Source organism: Anoplophora glabripennis, unplaced genomic scaffold, assembly GCF_000390285.2.
Source record: "Anoplophora glabripennis isolate ALB-LARVAE unplaced genomic scaffold, Agla_2.0 scaffold168, whole genome shotgun sequence".
NCBI lineage: Eukaryota > Metazoa > Arthropoda > Insecta > Coleoptera > Cerambycidae > Anoplophora > Anoplophora glabripennis.
Genome location: NW_019416458.1, coordinates 890,669 through 913,170, shown reverse-complemented (window position 1 = coordinate 913,170; position 22,502 = coordinate 890,669). Strand labels below are relative to the sequence as shown.

Genomic DNA, 22,502 nt, shown 5'->3' with positions numbered 1-22,502 from the left:
GTGTGTGTGTGGGTGGGTGGGTGTGTAAGTGTTAGTCGTGTGGGGATGCCCCCTTACGGGGGCGTACGTGTCTTTTGGTGTATTTGTCTGTCTGGTATATTGTTTGTCGGGGGTCGCAATTTTAAAGAAATGTATTTTAAAATAATGCAAATAACTGATAAATAAGTTAAAACTTACATGGGCATAACCCCGGGACAGGTACCTGAACAAAGATGCCGACGGCCTCTATGCTTAACCGGGGATTAGGTCGGTGATTAAAAGGAAAGAAAGGGATTCTTTCCAGGTAGCCTTAATAAAGGCAGGTAGATTTTGCTCGTTGCAATCACCTCACAAACAAGCACGTCCGCTCAACTGTACAACTGATGAGCAATTGATTAGCATTTTGTAAAAACTGTTGTATGGAATTCACCGAATGATACATAATTTATAAACGTTTTATAGTCCAGTCACTGAAGGTGAAAATAAGGTAAAAGCTCCCAATTTTTTCGGATAGCATGGATTTTCCTGAAAATTTGTATACAATCTCGTCTGACCCCCCACAAAAGTTATATTGTCTAGATGTGTGCTTTTTTCTATTTGGGGGTGANATACATAATTTATAAACGTTTTATAGTCCAGTCACTGAAGGTGAAAATAAGGTAAAAGCTCCCAATTTTTTCGGATAGCATGGATTTTCCTGAAAATTTGTATACAATCTCGTCTGACCCCCCACAAAAGTTATATTGTCTAGATGTGTGCTTTTTTCTATTTGGGGGTGAAAACTACCCTTGTACGAAAAAAATGCGAAAATCGCAGATTTACGTATTTTAAAGATTCAATTAATGTTCAAATATGTTGGATAAAGTTCCTTTCATGTTTTTTAATATAATTTATGAAATTTAATTACTTTTCAACCCTTAAAAATCCCTAAAACTACCCTTCCATGGACAAAAATATAAAAAAAAAGTGTTTAACAGTTTAAAATATTTTTTGGTTCATTCACAATGTATTGCATTTCTTTTGTTATTCATTAGAAAGCTTACAACTCATTACAAAGTTGCAACCCTTAAAAACTATCCCTTATAATAAAATAAACAAAAAAAATATTATTGAAAGCTCGAGATGTTTTAATGGTATGCATATATTGAATTATAAACTTTTTATTGGTTTTCAAATGATCTATGATATATTGCAACTTTTCAGCCACCCAAAAAACCCTTATGGAAGACCTACCCCTCAAAAAAACCCTACCCTTTATAAAAAATTTCCTAAACATTATATGTGAGTATGATGATATAATTTTTTTTTTATTTTATTGAATGTATTCTTAATATTTTTTTTATTAAATTAATATCAAATCGCTCCGAAAATTTTACCGAAAAAATAGGTACGATTAATTCTTTTGACATAACTTTTGTAATTTTAAAATTATAAATTTACTCAAAAAACCATTTTGTAGGGAATTTAGAGTTCTGTGATTTGCAGTTTTTTTGAGCTCTTCGTTTTTTAGATTTGTAAGCTAAAAGGGCTCAGGAAAGGCAGTCTTGGAGCTTAGTTTTGAGCTTCTAACGGCCATAACCCATTCAAATTTTGTCCTACAAAAATTAAAAAAAGCAAATTGTTCAGTAAGAAAAAACCTACAATTTCTTATTCTATAATTTTTTAATAACTGTTAGTTTTTGAAATATTTTGTAAAAATGGCGATTTTTTAAAAAATTAAATATTTTATTCAAAAGTAAATGAAATTTTTTTTTAATTTAAGCTTCTAACATCGTTCAAATTCCCAGAATCTACTGTTAATACATAAATAAAGTAAATTGCAGAAGGAATACGTTTAATTTATTTTTTCCTTTAGGTCATTAATTTTAATACCGATTTTTTTTTTCTCAAAAATCAAGACAATCATTTTATTTTGATAGTAACTTCATTAGTTTTTATGCTTCGGATTCTAAATCATCTACAAAAATAAAAAAAAAACAATCTCTGTGCTATTTAATTACCTTCATTTTTGCTTACAATCATTTTTTTATAAAACTTGTAGTTTTTGATATTCGCGAAAAATGGCTCAAAAACATGCATTTTTGGCGATTTTTGGGCTAAAAACGAACATGTTTGGTCGCAAATAACTCAAAACGTATTGACTGTACAAAAAATTCTTATAGAACATTTTTCGCTTAAAATTCGTCCCTCTATCGAATCGTGAGGTTATTTTTAATAAAAAATTCCCACCCTCCAGAAGGGGTGGCATCCACCCCTAGGGTAAAAGCACAATCGGCACTATATAACTTTTGTTTCTTGGGCTATTCCCTAGCTACAGTCCAAATTCCACGTCAATGCATTCCATCCGAAAAAATTGGTAGCCAAAATGGACTATTATTGAAATTTTGACGAAAGCGCATTGATAATTTTAAAAACTCGCCCAAGTAAGTACTTTGTAGCTACGTAGAGTTAGAGTATTGTTCTTAAAAAGTGTTTAATTGCTTCTGCCTTCTGCTGCTTTAATGGCTTCGCCAGAGTTTTCTCTACATTTCAAAAAGTATTCAGCGATCTATTTACTTATGAGAAAAGCAAGCATTATTTTTTAAAATAATTTATTGTAAATTATTAAACTTAAAATCACATATACAACGCTAGCGCCTACTCTAAATCATATATCGACACCCTTCTCTCACTTATCACGGAGGATTTTCTGCTCCCTTTCAATAAGGGCACTTCGTGCTCAGTATTGTAGAAATTCAAAGTTTTTTCGGGGATACTTGAAGTACTTTTACACAACTGCAGGTAACTAGTATCAGTCACAGTTTTCAGAGTCTGCAAAATGTCGGAGGTAACGTTGATCAGACACAACGTGATTTCCCTTTCGTTGTAGCTGTTGAGCAGGTTCTCTAACATCTGCAAAAGAGATCAATGGGTAGAGTGGTTTAATTTGAGACCCTTCATTAGTTTACATGTAGGGCCTCCCCATTCGTAATTTATAAACGACTTAAAACAGTGATTTTGAGTTACCTTAGCTGCGGAATAATCAACTTTTATTATGTTGACGCAATCCACCACGATGGGCAGTTTTGGCGATCGGTTGTGTGCCTTTTTGACTGTCTCGGACACATAGTCAGCAGCGGGATAGTACAGTCCTAGTTCAGGCTTTACGTAGACGAATTCCCTGTTATTCTCCTTAGTCTGAAAAAAGTTGTAAGGGAACAAATTGGACCGTTTTTATTATTTTTTTTTGTTAGATACTTACCGTACGAATTTCAACTAAAATATTCGGCCTCGACCAAGCCTTTAGCAAAATCATCGCGTTGAATATACTGCCAATGACAATAGCCGCCTCTACACCCTTTACCACCCCAATGACGAACGTCATCAGCGTCAAGATGAAGTCGACTTCTAAAAACGGAAATAAAAATATTTGATGTAACACTAAATGCTTTTACACATATGTATACTCGACGGCCAAAATTATAGATAGTGATTCATCGCTAGCTCTTGGACTAGTAAGGAGGATGAGGCGTGCGGGGATCGAAAATCCATAGGCGTGTATACGTAAAAGGCAACAAGATGTAGAAAATATGGAAAAAATATAATAAAACATAACATCTATTATTTTTAGAGGTTTTATCGAGAAAACTTCAAAAATATTTTAGTAACATTTTGTTTTTAAATTTTAAGGGTTTTCTATAAAACGATGCCCTCTTGGGCATCGATAACCCACCACCACCCGGCTTACGCCGCCGCAAAATATTGTAATGTTTACTATTAATATATTTATTTAAGTAGGTACTTACATATTTTATAATAATTATCTCACGAATATTATCACTGTCACACTTTCACTTCACTGCCACATAATCACTTCACTACTAATATATTTAAATACTTACATATCACATTATTCACATTATATATTTCCTCAATCTCATCCTCATCTACTACATACTTAATGTATTGACCTTTTTCTCTTTGGACAATTTTTAATAATTGTACTTTTAGCATGGTTTCTGTATATTCAATATTTTTCGATCGTAACCAGTCCATAATATTTCCTTTTCTCCATGCTGATGTCGGTAACATTTCAACCCTTCTACTATGATAAGGTGCGTTATCCATCACAACAACTGCTCCTGGCTCCAGGTATGATAAAACATATTCAAACCATTTTTCAAACACGTCGCTGTTCATATCTTCATGATAATCTCCCGTTTTTCGTGACTCAAATACAAGCAAACCATTTTCTAAAAATCCCGTATCGCTTCCAATATGTGTTATAATCAATCTTCGTCCTTTTCCAGAAGGTGCCTTTAATCCAGTAGAAAATCCATCTAAAAATGCTTGTCTTTTACTTTTAACATTACCATTCTCCCAAACTTTTGATACAATATAACCTTCGTTTACCCATGTTTCATCCATGTAATATATCTTCTTACCAGATGCACGAAGTTCTCTTATTTTTTCTAAGTATTCTCTTCGCCATACCACAATTTCGTCTTTTTCAACGAGCATACTATTCCGATTTCGTTTCAAATATCGAAAATTCATGTTACGCATTATTCTTCTAAGAACCTTATCAGAGAAATTAGGAATATCCTCATCTTCAGCTATTGCAGCTTGAATTTTCTTTATCGTTGGTATTTTCTAAAGAAAAATCCATGAATTTTCCTACGTATGGAGTATTTCACGTCAACGTCGACTTCTATTTTCTTCCTCCCTCGTGTTTCCACTTTTTTCTTCTTTGGATTCACTTCACGATAAACAGTAGCAACGGATACTTTTGTCAACGAACTACACATATCAACAGCTTCACTTACACTTGTATTCGAATTTCGCGACCGAATTCCTTTATACACGTTTTTTACTATTATTAATTCCGCATCGCATAGGTTAGGGCGTTTATGAGCAACATACCGTTTGCTACAACCGGCACTTTGATCCATTTTAATTATTATTCCTACGTTTTAAAACGTCCCGATTATATTTTTTTAATTTATAAATTTACTATAGTCACGGAATATGCAAACCCTCGCGCGCGCTTATAGTTTGACGTTTCTAACTACGGCTAACTCGAATTCTACGTACGTCCGTTTACACCCACTAAAAAGAGCATTTCCCTATCTGTAATAAGTGCGATAGACAGAGATAGGAAATAATTCGCGTTCAGTGTAACTCAGTCTATGACTGTTACAGATCCTATCGATGTGCAAAGAGAGCGGCACATCATTTAACATAAGCAAATAATATTGAACCGTTATAAAAATAATTTTAAGTTTTATACACTTTACGGTAATAGTGTTTCTATATTATGTATGAATCACTATCTATATTTTCGGCCGTCGAGTATAGATAATACGTATTTTGTGTTCAATGAGCATTTATTAATAAAAAAACAATGTTTAATATTGGGTTAATACTGTTAATAGTTAACACATAAGGTCGTAACGCTACGAATTTATGTATCGTCCCAATAGTTCAATCTTCCTCTATATCTGCTCTGAGCAAATGTAATTTGGTGTACTTACTGTTGCATTTCCATAACACAGGAAATATTTCGTAGTCAATCAGGGAACTGCCTGCGGTTATGAGCACGGCTGCCAAAGTGGCCTTGGGAATGAAGAAGAAATATGGCGCTAGAACGGTCAGCGCCAGAATTATTACACTTCCTAGAAATATTAGAAAAACATATTTTCACTGGAGTGCTATTGATAACTTTAAGGAAAAGAATATACAGGGTCGGAACGTCAACATGGTACATCGGCCGTTACGTAGAGCGATAAAGTAAGTCATAGAAATCCGTACGATAGAGAAGGATGGCTATAATGAAGGCGTCTCATAGTTTCCCCTTCCACAAATAAGATCCACTTCCACTTGTAATTCAGCGACCGGTGGTCATCTTTGTTTTCGTCGTCTGGCTTTTCTTTAATAGATGTCACTACTTATACAATTTCGACTTCGGTATTCCGATATGTTAATACCATCCGTTAACAGTGGGCAGCACAACGCGTAACAAAGAAAACTTTTTACAGTAGCTAGTAGATACCTCTGTTTGTAAATCTAGTGACCTTGTTTCCCCTACTGAGAAGTTATTCAAATGGAGTATAGTGCTCAGATGCACTTAAAGTTCGTTTAGTTGTTATTTAAGTATACTTTTTAAAATGACTTAAAAATCCCAAGGAATAAAGCAAAATTTCCTATTTCCCCAATTCCAAAAAAATCTGTAGAGCTGGCATCACTCTTTCTAGGGCTGCCCTTTGTTAACGGATTATATTAACAGTCGGAATTGTTTAAGTAGTGATATCTATTACAGAAAAGGCAAACGACGAAAACAAAGATGACCACCGGTCGCTGAATTACAAGTGGAAGTGGATCTTATTTGTGGAAGGGGGAAACGGGCGGTGAACCATGGGGACTTTCCGAACCTGTATAGTTCAATCAGTAGGTAGAAGAGCTTACAAAAAATACCACCAGGAAACAAAAAATAAGGTGATATAGGAAAAATATTCTAAGAAAGATAGTGTATATTTCCTGTGGAGCATAGACGGCGAAGTTAATCTAAAAAATTCATATGTCAAAAAAAAAACAGTTTTTCGCTAATAAAAAAAAACTCCAATCGAAAAAGTTGTAGCTATTAAAAAAACCTATTGATTCGTATTTTTAAATATATCGACTGCTATATTACTTTTTCGAGATATATCGAAAAAACTGTCAAAAATCGACTTTTTTGTTTTTGCTGTATCTCTTGCAAATTAAGGTTTTGAAATTTGTTACTTGCTATAAATGTAGCCCTCGGCAAGCAAAAAGTGACATTTTTTAATTAAAAAATATAAAAAAAAAATCCGAGTTATATCGATTTTTCGAAAAAAAGGACATCTCGGAAATCGGCTGTTCTTGCTCGACGAATAGTCGTATAGAAACAAATCAGGACTCATTTTTTTCCTAAAGAGTTGTACTTTCATGGTAAAAGAGAGTGATAACAATTTTATTCATTTCTAGTTTCCAAAGATGACTGAAAAAAGTAAACATGTTTTGGTCGCGTTTTTCTTGAATATCTTTTTCGAATTTAATTTCTCGATAATGTCTATTACAGGAATCGATTTTTACAAAAATTTTTAAAGAAAAAACGTTACTCTACGACCTTTCTGGACCACGTACAAGAATTCTTTTGTACTTAATTTGGGGTAGCTCGACGAGATAAACCAAAATATGCCGTTTACGACAGCCTCAAAAGCATAATTGCCTTAAAAAATATATCATGTAGCTGCGTCAGCGGTTGCAAAAAATAAAATCTGTGGTTATAAAAAATTTTTTTGAAATGTCAAACATCCAATTAAGCGATGATTCTTTTGAAGAGTTTGAATCACTTTTTGATGCAACGAATTATGTGGAAAATGAAGTTGATTGCGTGGAAAATATAAGAAACGAAACCATGGAAGAAGAAGAAAATGAATCACAATCGAGGGAATTGAATAGAAGAAGAATTGAAACATAAGAGTGATATATGTACTTACATAAGCTTTGAAAATAAAAAATGTAATCGATTTTTATACCACATAATTTTCTGTACCTACGATAATTAAATAAATATTTTGTAATACTTTTATAACAAAAAAATTACCATAAAACGTTGTATTTACTTTATTTCATAAACAATTATTCAAATGTTAACAAAAGGTGAGAGTATTTTAGACTAAAGGAAAATAACATTTTTCATAGGTAATTAATTATGCTTTAGAGGCTGTCGTAAACATCATATTTTGTTTTATCTTGTCGAGCTACCCCAAATTAAGTACAATAGAATGTTTGTACGTTGTCCAGAAGTCGAGATTATGGAAATTTTGAAAGTAAGAGCGCTTTTGAACGCGCGAATTCAGTTTTCGAAGCGGCCGAGTAGCGTTATCCCCACTCCGCCGCCCGCTACAGTTAGCTCGCGCCGCTCTTGAATGCCTCCGTTTGACGCACAATTAAAAATGCAGAAGTGGCTAAAATGAACCACAGTATTTTTTTATTGAAAATATAAGTCACCTTCACCTTCAATCTCTGTAAGAATGGACGCTGTAGCACTTAAATAAATAGTGGCCTGTGGAATTTTTTGAAAAAAAAAAAATTATCTCGGCTCCAGAAGGTCGTAGAGCAACGTTTTTTTTTAAGTTCTCGTAAAAATGCCAGCAATCGGTTCCTGTAATAGACATTATCGAGAAATGAAAATCGAAAAAATTTTTACTTTCTTCAAAGTCATCTTTGGATACTTGAAATGAATAAAATCGTTATCACTCTTTTTTATCATGAAAGTACAACTCTTAAGGAAAAAAATGAGCCGTGTTTCGTTTCTGTACGACTATTCGTCGAGCAAGAAGAGCCGATTTTCGAGATGACCTTTTTTCGAAAAATCGATATAACTCGAAAAATGTGTAATATTTTTTAATTTAAAAAAAGGTACTTTTTTGTTTGCCGAGGGCTACATTTACGGCAAGTAACAAGTTCCAAAACTTTAATTTGCAAGAGATACAGCAAAAACAAAAATAGTCGATTTTTGACGGTGTTTTCTATATATCTCGAAAAGTAATATAGCAATCGATATAACGAGCGTTCAAATAAAAACGTGGTCGAAGTTGGCTCTGACACATTGAACGTAGGGAGTAGCTTATAGCGACCAACTTAACCTCATTTCTCAACGAACTGTATAGCAGCTGTCAGTTTCAATAACGTTAATGACTATATAACTTTATTTTAAAGAATAATCGTGATAACAATAACAAACAATTAAAGGAGCTGCGGAAAGTGTCCCCCTCCTTGTTATAACAATAAATTAAAGCAGCTGCTGAAAGTGTCCCCCTCCTTGTTCCAAGCACTTTTCACACCTGTTCCTCAAAGAATTAAAGACATTTTCTAAGATGCTCGGGGTATTGTTAATTTCACGAATCTTGTCTATAAGTCGAGCCTGCAGATGGTTTAAATCAGGAATAGGCAGTTCAAAAATAGTGTTTTTAAGGTAAGGCCACAAAAAGAAATCACACGGCGTAATATCACATGACCTCGGTGGAAATTCATGTTCAGCATTGAGACTTATTAGTCGATTTTGGAAAACTTCCCTCAACATATTCATCGTCTCGCCTGCCGTATGTGCCCTTGCGCCATCTTGTTGAAAGTAAAAGTTTGTAATTTCGTTTTCTTCCAGCTGGTTAACAAAAGGAGCGATAATTTCTTCTCTATACCTTTGCGCAGTAAGAGTACCATTAAAAAAAATAGGTCCATAAATCCTCCTTCGATTGAGAGCACACCAAACTCCAATTTTTTGAGCGTGTAGAGGGCCCTCGACAAAAAAGTTATCTGGTTTTTCAGAAGACCACATTCTCATATTCTGTGAGTTTACGTAACCACTTAAATGAAACCAGGCTTCATCAGAAAAAAAGGTGATATTATGAAGTTCACCGTAGTTGTTTAAAAACCATTCACAAAATACAGCCCGTCGCGGAAAATCAACTTCATGAAGTTCTTGCTGACAAGTTAAACGATAGGAGAACAAACGCAAATCTTTTTTTAACACTGTGTGGCAGGTACCGACTGATACTCCCACCATTTGTGATAAAACACGTACAGAAGTTCTTGGCGCATTTTCCATTATTTGTTGGACATTTTCTTTTAATTCTTCAGTCCGCTTTTTAGGTCGGCCGCTTCCTTCTTTTCTTGTTACACTGCCCGTTTCACGAAAAACATTAACACAACGCTGAACTGCACTTTGAAAAATTTTGTACTCAACAACGCCGGGAAATTGATTTTGAAATTCTATGAAACATTCCTCAATAGAATACTTCCATATTCCATCAATCTTGCGTCCATTTCTAAAGTAGGACTCTATGATAAACACTTTTTGTTCTTGAGAAAACACCATTTTAAACGCTTTTTAAAACGAAAATATTCAAATTGATAGCGGCGATATAGCGCTTTGACAGATGACGTTTAAGTTCATTTGCTATACGCTACGCCCTACGTCCAAATTTTCAGAACCAACTTGACCACGTTTTTATTTGAACGCTCGTTATTTAAAAATACGAATCGATAGTTTTTTTAATAGCTACGACTTTCTAATTTAACTTTTTTCGATTGGTGTTCAATTTTTTTTATAAGCGAAAAACCGTTTTTTCGACTAATATGAATTTTTTAGGTTAACTTCGCCGTTTATGCGCCACAGGAAAAATACACTATCTTTCTTAAAAATTTTTTCCTATATCGCCATATTTTTTGTTTCCAGGTGGTTATTTTTTGTAAATTTAACCTAACATAAGGCCGTGACAGATTCATTGGACTAATAGCAGGAACCAATATAGTAATTCCTAGAAAATTTCATTCCTGACAACTTTTTTATATTGCCATAGGCGTAGTTGAGGATATGTAACAGTATATTTATTTAGAAAAAATGGTACGCCACTGATTTTTTTTTTTTTCAGTTATCTCATTAAAAACAATTAAAATTTTGCTAGGAAGAAATCACAAAAGAAATAGCGGCCACAAATAGCCGTGAAATTAAAATATAACATAAGCTTCGATGTCTATGTGCCATTTGTTCAAAGTGTGTCGTATCACGAACAAAATGTTACACAAAGATTTGACTTTGTTTAGCGCCTTTTCGGCGTTCATACGGATCTCTACATCTAAAGAAATTTTAAAATGTGATAGAACTATGGCCTTCGAATTAATTAATGTCTTAAACTTTTCCCGATTGGGCTAGAGCTTCTATTAGTGCAAAAGATGTATTGAAAGTCAAATGCATAAAAAAACAACTCTTACAGCAGCCGTACTGGGTCTTATTATTATTATTATATCGTATAAGTACTATGTTCCGCGTGTATAATTTTCCCGAAGCAATAAAAAAACATCTGTTATTCTTGTATCTACCATATTTTTTTCTTACAAAAAGGTATAACCGGGAAAACCCTACCTTGACAGTTGAAAAATGTTCTCAGTTTCTTACTAAATAAAACCTTAAGCTTATGAAGACCTAGTAAACCATTATAGTTGTTTAAAAAAGTTTCATATATCTTATTTACTTTAAACTTATTCTAATTCTTAAATTAATAAACTAATTTGTCCAAATAACATACTTTCATTATCAAGGATCATAATATTATCACAATATAATAAAAATATTTAAACATAATTTAACGTTAAAATTGTAAAGCAAACAATTTAGCAATAAAAGTTTTTGATACATATCTAATCAAAGGAGTCGTGCAATTTTCATAGCCGCTGTGACCTACGCTCGTCCCTTGTCATTTTAGACAGGATTAATTATTTTGTTTTTCTCACAGCAACATATCGAATTGTGGTAAACATTTTCCATGGTTAATAATTTCAGTTTACTTTTTTACAAAATATACCGGGTGTTACGTTTTAGAGAAACCATTTTGTATTAGACTGATGACTGATTTCTAATTTTGAGACTTTTTTTAATAAATATTTAAATGTCGCGAGAAAAAGTTCCTTTCTTCACCTTACCAGAGTATATTCCTTGAAGAGGGGTGCGTACGTCGCTACTGCTGGCCACTGCCGATCTTGTAAAAGCACCACAACTCGGCATCGCCTTTACGAAAGAGCCGAAAATGTTGCAAAGCCCCAAGGTCATCATTTCCTGCGAGGCATCCACCACCACGTCAGCACCTGGAAGACAAGGTTAACCTTGATGTAGTTAAACGATTCCCAGATCGATTGCCACGTTATGTTTTAGACATTTTCGACTTGACGTTTCGAGAGACATGTCCCTTTATTCTTGAGGAGCTGCCAGTGCGTTTTGTCTTGTTTCGCCGTAAATGATAACAATATCCACTAATTCTGTGTTACTATACACAGGCCTTTTCGAATACTTGTAAGGCTGATATAAACAGTAATCCGCGGTAATAAGGACACCATGAAAACCACAGTAATACTGAATATACACTACGGTAAGAGAGAAAAAATGGAAAAACTCTTTTATTTTTTATTTTACGGAAGAAAGCACACTTAATAAAAGGTTGTGTTTGTATTTAAAATGAGGTTGCCGTGAAGAAAATTAAAATTTTATGCACGGGGTCTCCAGAAACTTTGGCGTTTGTCAAATCGAATCGGCTGCAGCTACCTGGAGGGGCGCGTGAGGGAAAATTAAGATAAATAAACAAACAATAGAACGCACTCATAAAAATAATTTCAGCCCAGATGAAATTTTTGACCTGTCTGGTATTTAAAAACGGTTCGACGTAAAAATGTATACTAATACAGGTCAGTGACTTCAAACCACCCCGCACACGAATCAGTATAAATCAGTACACACAGCAAATGGAAATACCGGCCAGACGACTTAATACTTCACGTTCAGCGTTTCTTCTGGAGAAGAGCGCGATATGTCGCTCGAAACGTCAAAAAGTCTAAACAGACCCGGAAATTGTTTAACTACTGTCAACATCAAACCAATCGAACAAAAAGATTTAGGCATGTTGAATATAAAAACATTTTTTCTTACTGTACGATTTGGCTATGGCCACGTTAGCCAACACCGCCACGACTGGTATGACGATGGTCCCAGAGCCTAACGATTTTACCATTTCCCTATAACCCACGGTCTCGTTGCCAACTTTGGCCGACAGGGCTGGGAAACCGACTTCAGGCATTCCTTTGGGCACCGGGCCAGTCAGTTTAAAAGGTGCCCCGCCGTTATAATAGAGATAGGCACCGAAGAGGCTTGTCATTAGAACGATCAGCGCATTCTTCGATATCGAAAGGAACCAGAGGAGCTTCTTCACCGAGGGGCTCCTAGTTGGGATCTTGGTTAGTTGCTAGAACAAAAAGCAAACAAACAAACTAGAATAAATGTGTCATCCACCCAGTAGCGGCATCTATACAGGGTCATTCACAACTTACCCAAAGAAATTTGGGAATAGAGAAGAAAAATATTGAAATTGTAGTATTTTTAACCTTTACATCGCTGGACTATTGTAGTCTCTAACGAAACAGCCGGTATGTCTCTTCTTTATGCGCAATATCTATTGCATTGCAATGTTGTTTTTTTACTGTCAAGTTCAGCGACCTGAACACTCTAATGCACAGTAGTTTTAGTATCCGGTGGATATATTTTTCAGTGCATGAACATCAACAAATATGTAAAACCGAAAATATTGATCAAGAATCGGAGGATCGATTTCTTAAATGAGGTATTGCAGCTGTGTAAAATTGACCCCTTATTTATTAAGGAATAAGCGAACGCTTATCAAGGTGGTACTTCAACCGCAACTAACCTACGCCTCCACGGCGTGGGGTCACGCGGCAAAAAGCCACTTAAAGTCATTACAGGCTGTGGAAAACATAGCCCTCCGCACGGCCACCGACGCGCCCTGGTACGTAAGAAACACTGACATATTACGAGACTTACAATACACAAACGCTACACAGACAATAAGACAAAACGCGGAGAAACGGTTTGACGTAGCCGCTAGACATGACAATCCCCTCCTCAGGCAAGCCGTTGACTACGTACCCGACGTGACCGACAAACACAAAAGACCTAGACACCAACTTTTTGACCCTGGGTGACCACCCCAACGACATCCCCCCTGCCCGCTAACCTTTTCTGTTTAAGAGACAGCCAGGATCAAGAAACGAAGACAACGACACACACACACACACTCACACACACACTCCCCATCCCCTCCCTACCCCTTCCCTCCCGCGCTAGCCTAAGGGCCACCTTAGCAAAGCTCATCCCAGGCTGCATAGACGCACTACCCTACCCAACCATACCACACATAAACATGACACCACCCCCCGGGGTTTACACAGACGAGCCAGCAAAGCAAGAAGAGCGCCAGAAGAAAGGGCCCTAGCCGGCGGGGCCCAGCCAGGACAAAAGGAGGTCCCACAAAGCGCCTACACCGGCCGCATTTGCGGTCGGGGTGGACAACGGATGGGGCCCACCTACGAAGGCTGTCCAGGCCTACACGAGATGAGGCAGGAAAAAGAGGGATAATCCCCCTCGATCCCAAATCATTGAGGCCAATTTCTAGCCATGGAATAATGGCGACCCCTTATTTCTAGATCCACCAGCCGCCACCGTACTCACCTTAAAGCAAAACAAAGAAAGTATGCACGTGACTCCCAGCAAAGTGTCCTGCCACTTAATTTCTCCGATGTGGTTGCTCAGTTCCACGATGACTTCGAACGTGTCGTGGCTATGCAGCTTTATGCCTAGCAGATGCTTCAGTTGGGCCACTATAATTATTATAGCGCTGGCCGACGTAAAACCCGAAGTTAAGCAAGGCGAAATGAAATCCACCAAAAATCCTGAAAATAACAACAGAAAATATGAAGATGATAAATAAATACACATGTACACAAAACAACAAAGTGGCATGTTCAGTAGTTTTTCAACCACAGAATACGAATTTGACATAAAAATTGTTCTATCAGGTCCGATTTTTTTTCTAAAGATAAGCCGAAATAGCAAAAAATTGTGCTTGTTTCTGATGAAACGCTATGCGTCTGATTTCACGAGAAACTATCTTACATCATATACTCTTAACATATAGGTTAGAATTTCAACATAACCTTACAAACTTGCGTGAAAACAATCGATTTAAATTGTATGGAAATCCGGACATAGCATTTTTTTTACTACATTTTTTAAAGGGCTGGGTACAGAGACACCAGAATTGATCAATCAATTACCACATTTTAATCCCAGAAAAATCAGGGTACCTAATCGAATTTTTGTATATATGGATTTCCCTGAGCACTTATAACAATAATGAAAGAAATTTGTAAAAAAGTTTGTTTTTTTTAATCGTAGTGTGAAAATTGTATGGTGTGCTCGTCAGCCATGTCAGTTTCGTCGTGTTGTGCATGACCTCACTTGAGACCAATCGTCAAACTTCTGCTACGTTCATACCACGTTAGCTATATACTATAATAAATTGACAATTTAGGTTGATTGTGTACGTAGTTTCCAAATTTACATACGATATGAACCGTATTTAAAAAGTTAGTTTAAATATAGCTGGGCTGCAACAGCTCTACATGATTAGAAACACGATAGAAGGTTGCATTTTCATGCCAATATATGCCATGATTTCGTTAGTTTTGCTCTCAAGTGACGTCGCCACATGCTATACAGGGTGTTAATAAACTTATGTCAAAAATTTAAAGGGGTGAAAAAGAAGCAAAATCTAAGTCAACTGATATCACAAACTTGTATCGGAAGTTTAAGGTCACAGAGAAAAAATCTAATTAAAAATGTGTTTAAAACTGTTTTGGAAATACATGTATTTAATCGCGGCGAGTACTTACAAAAAAATCTGTAACACTTTATACATCGACCAACTGCAACCAACATCGTATTGCTGAAGCTTGTAATACGATTCGAGAAGACGTGGCAATGTTGCAACGTGTGCGAGCGAATTGGATACGTCGCGCTGAAGCTTGTGTGCAAGCAAATGGTGGGTACATCGAACATCTTCTATGAAAGTCAGTAGTTCTCAAAAGGTGGCTCTTTGCAATGTTGAGGTAAGTCAGATTAAAATTACATTATACTCAACACAAATTTACCTCATTTTGACAAATGTGGCAAAAATATTTGACAAGTTCATTAACATCCTGTATTTATTAACACTACCATTTCCTCTAGGGAACAGCGAATATCACGCGCTCTCCACCGATTACTTGAATTAGAGAGTTTGAAGTTTAGGTTTATTATAGCTCTAAAACTCTTTTCGCTCGTCTGTCGGAGGTTTTGCTTGATGGATTTTTGAGGTTAGATTGCAGTTCTAATTTACACCCTAAAATAATTGAATATTTAAGTATTAAAACAAAAATCGATCAATTTTTGTGTCAAATTTGGACTCCACTCTGCAAGAAATAATTTGTCATAGTATCGAATTTATGTAACCACACTGTAATATGGTATTTCTAAGATGGGTAATTCAAGATTTCAAAATTGGCGCTGTACTGCTGTTTGTGGATTATTGTTATTGTCGTCTTTGTACGTGGATGGCCACAGTCTTATTTACGATGAATGATGAAAAAAGAATAATAACGTAGTTAAGTGACTTATAAGAATAATAAAAATTCCTTTTATGTCATGGCATCAGATCAAGATAATAAACGAAAGAAAATAAGTATCTAACACCTGTTGTAATAATTTAAGCTTTATAAACCTTAAAAACTTGGGGGTACGAAAAAATATCAACAAGCGGTCGTTTTATTGTTGAAACTAAAAATATATTTTTATCTTTGAAATAAACTAAATCTCAGCCCACCTAATTTCAGGACGCCCATGGTAAATTCCACACAGCCAGCAATGAACGTCAGTAAAATCACGTACTCTACGGGGTGAGGAAAAACAAATGAAAACGTCAACAGAGACATCAAGCTAGTCGGTCCAATCGACACCTAGAACAAACAAACGCGTTCCTTTGTTAATAGTGCGAGATCTTATAGTGTACGGTTTGCTTTAAACGTACCTCTTTTATTGTTCCGAAGAAAACGTACGTGAAAGACCCAATGAAAGCGGTGTACAGCCCATATTCCGGAGATATTCCGGCCAGACCGGCGTAGGCGATGGATTGAGGCATCATGGTCAGGCCTACTGTGAGGCCGGCTATGAAATCTGCTAGAATGTCATTTTTAGTGTAGTTCGGTAGCCATTGCAAAATGTGGAGGCGTTTTTGGAGGAGCTTCTTTATCCTTGATGTTGGCGCAAACTTGGAGGCTTTTTCGTTCGGAGGACCCACTGAAATTTGTTTAATCGCACGTAAAAATATAGTGCAGAACGTTATACAGAGTCCCTAAAGTGCATGAAAACTGTCGATTATTTCCTAATAGACCAGAGCGGATCTGTTTTGAGGTAATTTTTGCTGTAATACCTTCAGTACAACTCACAAAATAAAAGGGTGGATCCCTAGATCTGGGCGAGGTCCGAAGCATTTTCAAAATTGCAAAAATGTTTAAAAGATGTAAAAAAGTACCTATTTTATCTTGAGTTTTTTACTTATATCTTGGAACCTATGCATTTTGAAAGAATATTGAAGAGGAAAAAAAGTTTTAGAATTGAATTTTGCACAATATACTGTGGGTTAAAAATGTTTAAATTTAATACCGATGCTGCAAAATAGCAATAATTGATGAAAAAAGGCAAAATTATCTCAAGTTCTTTGAATAATTTTTTAAAAATATTTTAATTGCTTCGAACGCATTCTATTTTGGTAAAAAAAACTTTAGAGTATAATAAAACAACACACCAAATTTCATTAAAGTCGGTTCGATAGTTTTTGCAAAATAATTTTTTGAAAAAAATTTTTCACATAGAAAAGACCGCTCAACCTTTCAAAAGGTTTTTGAAAAATTAAAATCGGTTGATTAGGACGGCCACAGTCAATTTTTAAAGTTAACTCTTTTTTATTTTTTAAACAATTAGATTACATTTATCAATTTGCAATTTAGTTTTTTTCAAAATTTATAATTTTAAAGTACCTACTATTTTTTCTTAATTTTATCTGTATTTAACAAAAAAAATAATTTTCAAATAAAAAAAATATGTTGTTTTAATTTGTTTAAACAAGAATTATTTAAATAATTGTAATAATTACAAGTAAATACATTCATATTCAGAAAGTTGAAATATATACGTAAACAAATTTTTTCATTGAAAAAATGAAATAGCGTAGGGTAAAATATACAGTACATTTCATGCATAAATAATAAACTTTGTTTATAACAAAATATGTGCAAATTATACAGTTCGCGAGACATCGGGTTAAAAAAAAGATCAAAATTGGTCCATTAGAAGCCGAGATAATGCAATTTTTTTCGTACCTTCGCATTTTGAAGCTCCGAATTCAGTCTCAGAGCGAAAGCCCCCTTAGGCCAGTCATTATAGCTTTTTTTCGGGAAAAAAATACTATTAGAAGTTTCTCTGCGGAATGTTGTTCAGAAACGTGTTATAAACAAAATATCAAAAAATCAACTCGAGACTAGTTGGGAAACGTTTGTTAAAACAATGGTCAAAATTATGGGAAAGTGGTTTTTTGACTCGCGTAAAAAAAACTGTTATTCATAGAGAAAAAAGATTTATACAAAAAAGGTAGGTATTAAATAAATCTGTAAAATGAGGTAATTCCGATTAAATTCCGATAATTTGTTTATGCGCAAGAGCTCAAGAATGGTCGAAATTGTCCGCTTTTTTCAATTGCTAATAATTAATGCAATTTTCATCGCAGACATTTGTAATTCAGGATTTCTGAGGTTTTTTGCACTCTTAATAAGTGGTAAAAATTTCAGCCCAAAAGCTTCATTAGCTTGGCGTTGGCGGAATTTATTATCTAAGATTCAATTCAATTAATTTTTCCCAAGCTCACAGGCGTTGTAGGGTTTCAATCATTAGTTGTTTTTGTACCTACCTAAATAGTTGTATTGACATATGCATTTACTGACAATTTAATTTTTCAAATTTAATTTGTTTAAAAATGACTGAAAAAATGTTAATATTTATTAAATTGTTAAGTGCACATGTTCCGCCTCGCTCTCCCCACTCGTTCGCTAGACCAAGTAATAGAACGCATCGCCGCTATCTTCTTTTTCGCAATTAAATAGTTGAATTCACTTTAATGTTAATGTAGGACATGAAAATATAGCTCTTAATGTATACTCTCTCCAAATTTCGGCTCTTAATATTAATAATTAAGGACACTGCGATTAAATAAAAATAAAAAATTATCTCGGCTTCTAATCAACTTACAACAACGATTTTTTTTTAAATTCGAAGAAAACTAAAGTATAGAGGTTACTATTTTATTTTATAATAATTACCTATCTTAACAATTTAATAAATATTAACATTTTTTCAGTCATTTTTAAACAAATTAAATTTGAAAAACTAATTTCTCAGTAAATGCAAATGTCAATACAACTATTTAGGTACAAAATCAACTAATGACCGAAATTCTACAACGCCTGTGAGCTTGGGAAAAATGAATTGAAAATAGCATCTTCTTAGATAACAAATTCCGCCAACGCCAAACCAATGAAGCTTTCGGGCTGAAATTTTTACCAATAATTAAGGGTGTAAAAAGCCTCAAAAATTATGAACTACAAGTGTCTACGCTGAAAATTGCACTAATTATTAACAATTGAAAGAAACTGCCATTTTAGACCATTTTTGAGCTCTTGCGCATAAACAAATTATCCGAATTTAACTTGTCTCATTTTAAAAGTTTATTTAATACCTATCTTTTTTGTATAAACCTCTTTTCGCTATGAATAATAGTTTTTTTACGCGAGTTAAAAAACCACTTTTCCATAACTTTGACCATTGTTTAAATAAAGTTTCCCAACTAGTCTCGAGTTGATTTTTTGATATTTTATTTATAACACATTTCCGAACAATATTCCGCAGAAAAACTTCTAATAGTATTTTCCCCGAAACAGGCTGTTCCATGTCTATAATGACTGGACTACCTCCCCCACTTTTCGTGTTCTGAGTCACTTTTCGCGCGTGCGAGCGACAGCTTTTCCGCTGATTTATTTATGTTGCCGATAACTTATGGATATGAACATTTTTTCCAGCTTAGAATTCGGAAAAACGAAACCACTGGATCAAAGATTACATATTGCTAAATTGTTTATAAATTAACTGTAAATGCCGTTGACCGTTTTAACAATTTGACAGAAACCCAATTTCCATAAGATTATTGCGGGGTCCTTTATACGACTGCAAACATTTAAGGGTTTTTTAACATCTATTACAATAAAGAAAAAGTAACTACACAGGATCAGTCAAAAAGTCATGACGAAACAAAGTTGCTTTTTATTTAATGGAATACCTTGTATATTATTCCATATTACTTTTAGAAATTCTAAAATGTTTTCGAGATATCGAACATTGAAAATAACTATTTATTACTTTCAAATTTATAAAAGAAAAAGGGCCCCAAATTATAGATAAGTATTTATTTTGAAAATAACACAAGGCGGAGGATATAGATATGATTTAATTTTATTATTAGTTTTTTATAGAAAATAAAAAAGCATAATAGTTCAGGGTTGATGAAAATGCATGGAAAATGTTGTTTTTTAATGAATGTCCAGGACCAGGATATTTTAAATTTTATGAAGACAATAGTTATGCCAGAATAAAAGGTGTTCAAAGTGTTCACCATCTATCTCTGACAGTAATGAATTCGCTGAACAAAATTTTGTAGTGAATCAAAAAGTGTGTTGGGAGGAATAGTGGAAATTTCATTCCTTATTCTTTCCTGCAACTTTTTGATATTTTGCGGTCTATTTTTACAGACTATGCGTCAAAATTTTGTAACTGATCAAACAAATGAACATCATAAAGGTGTCGAAATAAACTGATTTTTTTACTTTGTTTTAATAGAACTCTATCCAGGGTGATTCGTAATTGTACGTCGTAAAGCATAATGCTACGGTAAGGAAGATAGAAAATTAGAACATTTTCTTGATAAAATTTTGGTCAGTTGAGCCTATTTACGAAGTACGTCCCTGCAAAGTCCTAAAATAAAATTTGTTTCTTAATCATTTTGAAATGGTTTGAAATAAAAACCAGAAACTTGTAGAAGAGTGCATGTCTAATTGGAACATGATTTAGTGGTATTTAAAAAAATCATTGGCGTAGATAGGGGGCAGCGCTGTCATTTTTATAAATATAAAATTATAAAGTTAGAGAATTTTTTATTAACCTTATACAATTTTTCGCAATAATATCTGTATTCTGGACTCATTTATGCCATTTACTCCGTTTAATTCTAATTTATTTTGGTGGGTCACTGAGATTTACACCAATTTATTAAATTCGTTTTTTTTTAATTGTGTATATATCGAACGACGCAGTTCCCGGTAAAACACCCTGTATAAACAGTTTCTTTATTTCTCGTTTTCTATATTCTATAGTATTGTAGAAATGAAGATCATATGCCATTAGAGATATTTCTTCAGCTTTTAATAACATGCACCTACACTTTTTAAGGTTTATACTTACTTCTTCACTGACTTCTAGTTGCATTAAAGATGTTAGGTCGTCTCCTAGCACAATTTTTTAAACTATTACTGCGTTCCTTATGGACTCCACCAAGAGAGATACTGCCATTGCTATATATTATTTAAATCTTATATTATGTTAAATTCCCTGGAAACGTAAAGTAAATATTAAGACAGTATAATTTATTATTTAATGTTTTTCGACAGAGTTTGTTGTGAGATTATAATTTACCGTCTTTTACGTAGGACGTCAGATAATTTGTATAAAATCATATCCAAATAACTGCAATAGTTTTCATGTTTCGTTAAATACGATGTGCAAAAATATTTTTATAACCGTAATATTTTACAGCAAAAAATGTAATACGTGTTTTGATAAGAATGTAAATGGAAAATGAATGGGACAATAAAAATACTCGTACGATAGTTATAGTGCACGAGACGCCACTGGATTTGCATGATCTCGTTATTAAAAATTAAAACACCAGTTCACTAGTCAGCAGTTCTTCAAATTTATTTTGAATATTATTTATTGCCAATATTCTTCGAATTTGTTTGTTTTGTTGTAATAAAATATTTTCCCATTATTTAAGTTTATTACTCTTAACAATATTTAAACTCTCTGTTAATCCAGACATTTATTATATTTATTTTATTTTACAGTATATACTTAGATTTTTATCTTCATATCTAAGTGCTATATTTAAAACTTTTTAAATTTCATTCAACAGTTACAACAATTCGGTTTGTAGAAGCATAGTGAGATTAACGCAAAAAGGCTTTATATTTGCACGTATAACTTAATATAATATTTTTGTTAAGCTTATAAAACCAAATTACCGTCACGAGGCTTTTTAAAAAATATATAATAATTTGAAAAAGGTAACAAATCCATTGTTTCTAAAAATAAGATACCTTCCAAACACCCCATATTTTCACATTTTGACGATTGGAAAAATTAAGGTGATCATATTAATGGAGCCTTTTTTTAATAGCCTAGAGATAAAATAAAAAAATTTAAATAGCCGGGCCAGTATGGCCCACCAAAATTTAGTTAAGGATGCACAATTTAAGTGGCCTTTTTGGAACATCACCTGGAAATTTTGTTTATAAAAAATCTACACATAGTTTTAATCAGCATCACTTAAAATTCCTCTAATATAAAATATATCTTTAGTTAAAATATCGATTTACAATGCAGAATAATTTTTTTTATACAGCTTTAAAATTTTACATTTATGAAATTTGATTTAAAAATTCTAGGAGGCCTTGGAAAAGCTTGAATAAGGAAAATTAGTTAATAAACTATAAGTCAACAAACGTGAAGTTAAAGATTTTCAAATAACAAATTGTACACCCTGTATATTATTGTGAATTTTTGGATTCTACGTCAATTTTTAGGTGATCTTCCATAAAGGTCTCCTATTCTTAAAGTTAACCGTTTTTGGTATATTTAATTTATTTAAAAAAAAAATTAAAAAATGTATGTATTTTACAATAATAAAGTTAGAGAGATAAAA

The 22,502-nt window shown here is 33.9% G+C and overlaps 1 protein-coding gene across 1 annotated transcript; it reads right to left on the bottom strand.

The window, feature by feature from the left end:
* Positions 1–2,561: 2,561 nt before the first annotated feature.
* LOC108907283 (sodium-independent sulfate anion transporter) lies at positions 2,562–21,094 on the bottom strand. Its single transcript, XM_018710893.1, has 10 exons — positions 20,984–21,094; positions 16,449–16,717; positions 16,245–16,377; positions 14,054–14,274; positions 12,461–12,773; positions 11,464–11,625; positions 5,493–5,633; positions 3,221–3,366; positions 2,986–3,156; positions 2,562–2,871 (listed from the first exon to the last, which is right to left on the bottom strand). Coding segments are annotated over exons 1-10 (1,812 nt in total). The 5' UTR covers positions 20,985–21,094; the 3' UTR covers positions 2,562–2,616.
* Between the last annotated feature and the right edge of the window lie 1,408 nt (positions 21,095–22,502).

What these genes read in the sequence shown, in the direction of transcription:
- LOC108907283 (XM_018710893.1), bottom strand. An exon ending in TTTCTTTGTTTTGCTTTAAG is followed by an intron (nt 12,774 to 14,053) that starts GTGAGTACGGTG and finishes TTTTTGTTCTAG; the next exon opens with CAACTAACCAAGATCCCAAC. An exon ending in TTGATTATTCCGCAGCTAAG is followed by an intron (nt 2,872 to 2,985) that starts GTAACTCAAAAT and finishes TCTCTTTTGCAG; the next exon opens with ATGTTAGAGAACCTGCTCAA.